The 7,604-nt window shown below is 47.5% G+C and overlaps 1 protein-coding gene across 1 annotated transcript in view; it reads left to right on the top strand.

Moving 5' to 3' along the window:
* Positions 1-7,604, top strand: part of LOC109906702 (CLIP-associating protein 1-like) — a 39,429-nt gene that overhangs the window by 25,701 nt on the left and 6,124 nt on the right. Inside the window, 14 exon segments of the mRNA XM_031792382.1 lie at positions 1-5; positions 295-539; positions 1,141-1,204; positions 1,335-1,337; positions 1,519-1,682; positions 2,286-2,508; positions 3,928-4,071; positions 4,600-4,715; positions 4,933-5,052; positions 5,429-5,570; positions 5,852-6,083; positions 6,757-6,830; positions 6,992-7,159; positions 7,325-7,453. The exon segment at positions 1-5 is cut by the window's left edge and continues 126 nt beyond it. Of these exon segments, the coding sequence (XP_031648242.1) occupies positions 1-5; positions 295-539; positions 1,141-1,204; positions 1,335-1,337; positions 1,519-1,682; positions 2,286-2,508; positions 3,928-4,071; positions 4,600-4,715; positions 4,933-5,052; positions 5,429-5,570; positions 5,852-6,083; positions 6,757-6,830; positions 6,992-7,159; positions 7,325-7,453 (1,829 nt within the window).

Raw genomic sequence — 7,604 nt, 5'->3', positions numbered from 1 at the left:
ACAAGGTGGATGTTTACCCCGGCATGTGTGACTTAGATTCTCTATCCTCTTTACCATCGGAGTCACAGCATGCTGATCATAATAGCTTTGATGGCTTTTTCTCTTGGTGGAAAATTTTCTTGGATTCGCATCTATTTGGACTCTTATTTGCCTCTCGAATGTGTAGTCAGTCTTATGGCAGCTTGTTGAACAGGAAGTGTCGTTGGTTTCTCTTCCCTCGGTGGCATGACTTAGTGAGTATGCTGTATGCGTACCTGTAGGACCATTTGACCTCTTAACCCTTGACCCCCCCAGCGGCGGCCAGTCAGGCGGCGGTACGAGTCCCCGGGCATCTACTCAGACGACGACGCTAACAGTGATGCCAGCAGCGCCTGCTCTGAGCGCTCGTATGGCTCGCGGAACGGCGGCCAGTCACACTACATGAGACAGACGGAGGACGTGGCCGAGGTGCTGAACCACTGTGCCAGTTCCAACTGGTCTGAGAGGAAGGAGGGACTGCTGGGACTACAGAACCTGCTCGTTAGCCAGAGAATTCTCAGGTGGGATAGAGACCATCTATTTTTGTTTTGAACTCTTGTAATGTCGTGTATTTGAGGCCGTCACTGAGACAACTGTGCTCTAGATACAAATCTGTTTTCTCTGCTACCGCACGGCAAGCGGTACCGGAGCGCTAAGTTTAGGACACAAAGGCTCCTCAACAGCTTCTACCCCCAAGCCATTAGACTGCTGAACAATTCATAAAAATCGATACCGGACAATTTACATTGCCCCCCCCCCCCGTACACTGCTGCTACCCGCTGTTTGTTTGTTACCTATGCATAGTCACTACGCCCCCACCTACATGTACAGATGCCCTCAACTAGCCTGTACCCCAGCACACTGACTCGGTACCGGTGCCCCTTGTACATAGCCTCGTTATTCTTATTGTTACTTTTTATTTTAGCCTACTTGGTCAATCTTTTCTTCTTTTACTGCACTGTTGGTTAAGGGCTTGTAAGTAAGCATTCCGCGGTAAAGTCTACACTTGTTGTATTCGGGCACATGTGGCAAATGAAGTTTGATTTGATTTGAAATCTGTCTGAAACCAAAAGGTGTTGTGCGATTGACCGCCTTACTTTTCCCCCCTCTCGTATGTCTCAGTCGTGTGGAGCTGAAGCGGTTGTGTGAGATCTTCACTAGGATGTTTGCTGACCCACACAGCAAGGTGAGCCCCCAATCGATTCCCCCCCGTGTCTGATATAACCTGTGTTCTGACGTGACGCTAATGTAGTTACTGTACTAACGGTCTGTTTTTGTGTCGCATGGTGGTCTTTGCGGTGGATTTATAACATCAGCGAGTAAGTGTGTTTTTTTGGTTTTGTCTGTCACTTTTTAATAGTAATGCAATCGAATCCAACTATTCAGATAGTTGATTGGTTAATTACTGATGTTCTGTATGTTGTCCTACTGTAATACTCCTTAACAGTGAAGTAAATATGTATAGCCTATTGTTGACGGGCTGGGTGGTCACTGTGTCAGGTGTTCAGCATGTTTCTGGAGACCCTGGTAGACTTCATCACCCTGCACAGAGAGGACCTGCAGGACTGGCTGTTTGTCCTGCTCACCCAGCTGCTGAAGAAGATGGGAGCTGACCTCCTGGGTTCCGTACAGGCCAAGGTCCAGAAGGCTCTGGACGTCACCAGGTCAGAACTAAAGCCTCATCTCTATTAGCGTTTTCACACAGGTGTTGTTGTTTTTCCTTCCCTCCACTTTTAGCTTTTCAGGACGATTCCACCCACTATGGTGGATGTGTAACCAGGCCAGCTCAGTACAGCTTGGTTTGGCTCTGCTTGGTAGTGTGAAAAGCCCTTAGATGTTGCTTTTGTTTGTTTGTAGAGTTTCTAGTGCAGGGTTCCCCCCCCATTTTGTCCTCCCATGTTTTCTGAGCAATTATTATTATTTTTTTCATTTTCATTGTTGGACATACGTTTTTTTTTAATCAGGTCCAGGTAATTTTAAATTTGGGAAATCTGTTCCCAAGTATTTCCACAAATAAACGAAAGACACGTGATAATATACAAATGAGGTTTGAAATTATTATGTTTTAGTCAAATATTATATCGGTTTGGTCTTCTTCCAGTTAATTTGCCATCTACAAAGGATTTGTAATTGGGTACCGGCCCCACGACAATCCACACAAGAAAAAAAACGTCCCTTGCCTGAATCTAGTTGCTGATCCCTGTTCTAGTGGATCAATCCCTCTCATCTCATGCCCTTTTCTATTTCTTTTCCTCTCTCTTTCCCAGGGACTCGTTCCCGTTCGACCAGCAGTTCAACATCCTGATGCGTTTCATCGTGGACCAGACCCAGACCCCCAACCTGAAGGTCAAGGTGGCCATCCTGAGGTACATTGAGTGCCTGGCCCGTCAAATGGACCCCGCAGACTTTATCAACTCCAGCGAGACACGCCTGGCCGTCTCCCGCATCATCACCTGGACCACGGAACCGAAGAGCTCCGACGTCCGGAAGGTGGGTCGAGTTGGGTTTGTTTGTTTCCATAGCAACAGCGTCAGATGTTTGTTTTTTTGGACTTTGTATTTCACAGGGACAATGAACATTAATCAGCATTTCTGTAAATGTCCCAGATTTAACCAGCCGGCCAATTTTCAACTGATCAGCCGAAGCTCTAAAATAACTATTGTTTGCTGGCTTTATCCCTTTTTTGGTTGTTTTTATTTTTGTATTTTAAACGGACCATTTCCCCACCCTACCCATCGGTCGACCCCCAACCCCAGAGCTTCCACCATAGCTGGGCAGGTGAGGAGTTGTCAGGCAGGCCCAGCACCACCGTAGCCTCTCTACCTGGAGAGGGGAACGTGGAGGAGAGGTGCAAGCAGGTAGTAGAGCCCCCCGACCCATCAGTCAGCTGCACGGTCTGCAGTCTGCCTCACATAACTTCCTTAAGCCTGGGCTCTCTGTCTCTAATCCCACTTCGCCTTGCTGGCAGACACAGAGTTGTTTCTGCTTTATAACTGGGGATGTAAAGGACAGTGCAGGGGTGGGAATGGGGACTGAAATGGCTCTGAATGTGCCAGAACAGTTGTTTCTGCTTTCAAAGTTTTCTTCGTAATGAGTGAATGTTAAAGGGGCAATCAGCAGTTGAAAAGATAACAAGGTGTTGACCCCACCACTGTTTTGCTTAAAAAAAAGATGAGAGATTGGGCTGGAGAAATGCAACCACTCTCAAATTCATAGACCGAGCTGGGGATGCAAGGACTAACCATCCATGATATCAAAATTATAGTTTTAACTGTGTTTTGAGGCAGTACCGTGTTTGTTTGAAATGTACTTTGTTTACAAACAATGGAGTTAAACAAGCTAATATTTGGGTATGTATAATTCATTTATAAGTCAAACCGTTTATGTCACAACTGCAGATTGCCCCTTTAAGTGACGGGGTGGGAATGGGCAACACAATGGCTCTGAATGTGCGGTAATATTGTGTTTTTCTAATAGCCTGTGCTGCTGTTACTTGTTACTCATAGTTCTTGTTTATCTGCAGTGACCAGGTTTGGTTGACCAACATGCATGGAATTTCACCCCAGAGCATTGCGATGCTGGTTCTTGAACTGGTTAACGAGAACTGACATCGGTTCTAACTCGCCTGACTAACTGAATGCTAGCTGAACCTCAACAAATGTGTGCTTCTGTATTTCCGTGCGGTGCATATGGATCATGTGTTTGCCAGAACGTTGACTGATGTGACTCATGGTTCCGTGAGAGCAGAATGGGCTTGTCGAATGTTCCCTCTCTTCTCTAAGGGCCAAACATTACCTTGATATGCACTTCACTGTTGCGTGAAATCGCATATCAATGTTAGTGGGGGAAAAGTGAATGCCCTCTGATGACCTCTAACCTTTGACCTCGCTGTGACCCTTTAACCCTCAGGCGGCCCAGGTGGTTCTGATCGCCTTGTTTGAGCTGAACACCCCAGAGTTCACCATGCTGCTGGGGGCCCTGCCCAAGACCTTCCAGGACGGAGCCACTAAACTGCTGCATAGCCACCTGCGGAACTCCAGCAACACCGGAGTGGTAAGACCTGACTCTGACGTTCACGCCTAGTCAACGTCATCGAGAGGATGAGACTGAGCAGGGCTAAAATGGCTGGATCCCAAATATCTACTCACCACGAGAAGAAGAGTAGGGAATTTGCTCAGGAAGGTCCTCTTCTCACTGGCACCGTTAGCCATCAACATAAACCTTTCTTGCTGTAACATGGACAATTGTAATCTAAACATACTGGGATAGCATCAAATGATTAAGCAATAAAGACCAAGGAGGTGTGGTATATGGCCAATATACCACGGCCAAGGGCTGTTCTTAGAGTGCCTGGATACAGCCCTTAGCCGTGGTATATTGGCCATATATCACAAACCCTGAAGTGCCTTATTGCTATTTATAAACTGGTTACCAACGTAATTAGAGCAGTAAAAATAAACGTTTTGTCATACCCGTGGTATACGGTCTGATATACTACGGCTGTCAGCCAATCAGCATTCAGGGCTCGAACCACCCAGTTTATAATGTACTGTACCTGCTCCGATTCTGTGTGATCCGCAGGCTTCTCCCAGTAGCACCATGGGACGGACTCCTCCCCCGCCTCGCCACCCCAGCAGTCGCAGCAGCCCCCTCACCTCTCCCACCAACTGCTCCCGTGGGGGCGCGCTCTCTCCCAGGTAGGTCTGACGTAACCTTTTAATACCTGGTCCCCAACACACCGTAGAAGTTGGTTACATCACTACTAACTTAACTAACAACGACAACAAGTAGTCCCCCCCCGCTCGGCTCTGTTCCCTCCTCACGTCTCTCTTTTTCTCCCTTGCGCCTCTATCCCCCCTTTACTTTCCCTCCCTCCCTCCTTCCCTCCCTTGCCGTGCTCTGGGCACATTACAGTCGGCTATGGGGTTGGAGTGCCGATGGCCTGTCAAAGTACCCCCCTCCCTTCCCTACTCCTCTCTCCTCCACCCCTGCTGCCCCCTCCCTGAAGACCCTACGAAGTGCTTACTCTCCCAGGTACATTGTCACATAGCTGTGTCAACCTTGATTTGTCCCCACCCCACAGTCTCTTTTGTTTTTCCTTTCACCTCATTCCGCAGCAGCAATCTGTGTTCTCATGTTCCCACATTTCGGGGGGATTCACCACATTAACACCTTGACTCCCCAGTCTGTTCCACTCTGTCTCTGTCAACACCTACTGTTATGCACGGTTGATCTTTTACATGAGAAACTGCTTGAAATGACATCTTTACGTACTAGGTAAATAAAATGGCGTCGTTTCAACCAGTTTTTTCCCCCCGCTTTTGCCCACTGGGCAGATGTCTTCTTCCTGTGGTGGTGATGTAAGTGTCATACTTGATTAATAACCCTCCCCTCACGGTGTGACCTGAAGCATGTTGGAGTACGACACAGAGAACCTGAACACCGATCAGATTTATAGCTCCCTGCGAGGCGTCACTGAGGCCATCCAGAACTTCAGCTTCCGCAGTCAGGAGGACCTCATGGAGCCGGGCAGAGGCAAGAGAGAGGACATGGTGAGGGGATTTGGCAATTCCCTACTATTCTCTACTCACTCACTCACTCCCCCTCATTGATTTAAAATATTTGGGTTGGTGTTAGAATGGACTAGAGGGAGTGTCTTCCCACAGCCCATTCCTTTTAAATCCAGAGGGGAAGTGAACAAGTGCACTTGTTTGGCAAATGTTCTCTCTGGTGAATATTTTGATCTTCTCTAGAATGGACATGCGTTTAGTTATTTTTATAAAACTCTACGTTTGTTATGTTACGTTTTAACAATAGTCTTGTTTCTCCTCAGCCGGGTGTTGGAACAGCATCACACTCTGGTGCCGACGTGGTGGAGGGGCCCGGGGGTCGCACGGCCCTGGACAACAAGACCTCCCTACTCAACACCCCCTCCCCGCGTTCCTTCTCCGGGCCCCGGGGCCGCGACTACAACCCCTACAACTACACAGACACCATCAGCGCCTACGACAAGGCTGCCCTGAAAGAGACGGTATACGAGGACAACGTGGAGCAGCTTCGAGATGGTGAGGCTGTCTCAAGGGTCTGAAATGGCACCTTTTGTTCCCTATGTAGTGCACTACTTTTGACCACCCTATTCCTTACGTAGCTCTGGTCAAAAGTAGTGAGCTTACAGTGCCTTGCGAAAGTATTCGGCCCCCTTGAACTTTGCGACCTTTTGCCACATTTCAGGCTTCAAACATAAAGATATAAAACTGTATTTTTTTGTGAAGAATCAACAACAAGTGGGACACAATCATGAAGTGGAACGACATTTATTGGATATTTCAAACTTTTTTAACAAATCAAAAACTGAAAAATTGGGCGTGCAAAATTATTCAGCCCCTTTACTTTCAGTGCAGCAAACTCTCTCCAGAAGTTCAGTGAAGTTCAAGGGGGCAGAATACTTTCGCAAGGCACTGTATATAGGGATAGGGTGCCATTTTGGATGGTCATAAAACATTTTAAGTAATAAGGCCCAGGTGTCGTATATAACACAAACCACTGAGGTGCCTTATTGCTGTTATAAACTGGTCACCAACGTCATTAGAGCAGTAAAAATACATGTTTTGTCATACCCGTGCTGTACGGTTGTCAGCCAATCAGCATTTAGGGCTTGGACCACCCTGTTTATAATAGGCTATATATTAGCTGTAAGGTAAGACTCCCCCACCCCCCTCTCAACCCTCTTCCTCGCAGGCCGCCAAGAGTGTGGTGGAGAAAACAAGATGCTGCACACCAAGAACAGTTCCCCTTCGGAGCAGCTGGAACTGGTGATTGATTGAATTCATTTAACAACAATCTTTTCAGTGTTTTACTATAGCTACATAATAACACTATAAAGTCACGGCCATGGAGATCCTATCAAATTCCATTTAGTGATCTATATGTAATTCAGCGGTCACTGACTAATATCTATTGTGGTCGTCGAAAGGCGGGTGAGCTGCTGAAGGAGCTGTCTAACCCCAGTGAGAGGCCAGAGGAGAGGAGGGGAGCCCTGGTGGAGCTGCTGAAGATAGCCCGGGAGGACAGCCTGGCAGTGTGGGAGGAACACTTCAAAACCATGCTGCTCCTGCTGCTGGAGACCCTGTCAGACCAAGATGTAAGGACTCTGGAGGAAAAGATAAATGGATGGATGGATGGAGAGATAAAGTAAACTCCTGTCCTGGGAGCAATGCCACAATCTGTTTTAATCCATTGTTTTTCCTTCCACTGTCTCTGAATGGTTGGTTCTGAGCATGTCGTGTCCTTTTCCCGCAACCTGCAGCACACCATCCGGGCCCTGGCACTACGAGTGCTGAAGGAAATCTTACGTAACCAGCCAGCCCGCTTCAAGAACTATGCAGAGCTCACCATCATGAAGACTCTGGAGGCACACAAAGACTCCCACAAAGAGGTAGCTCTCACTCGCTGTCTCTGTTTATGAGGCTCTGCTTTAGAGGACATGCGTAGACAAGTCTACACATCTTGAGTTAATAGCCTCGCCTGTACCAGTCAAAAGTCTTAGAACACCTACTCATTCAAGGGTTTTTCTTTATTTTTGCTAT

Source organism: Oncorhynchus kisutch, linkage group LG16 (assembly GCF_002021735.2).
Source record: "Oncorhynchus kisutch isolate 150728-3 linkage group LG16, Okis_V2, whole genome shotgun sequence".
Lineage (NCBI taxonomy): Eukaryota > Metazoa > Chordata > Actinopteri > Salmoniformes > Salmonidae > Oncorhynchus > Oncorhynchus kisutch.
The sequence above is the reverse complement of the archived record's forward strand: the minus strand, read 5'-3'. Positions and strand labels throughout refer to the sequence as shown.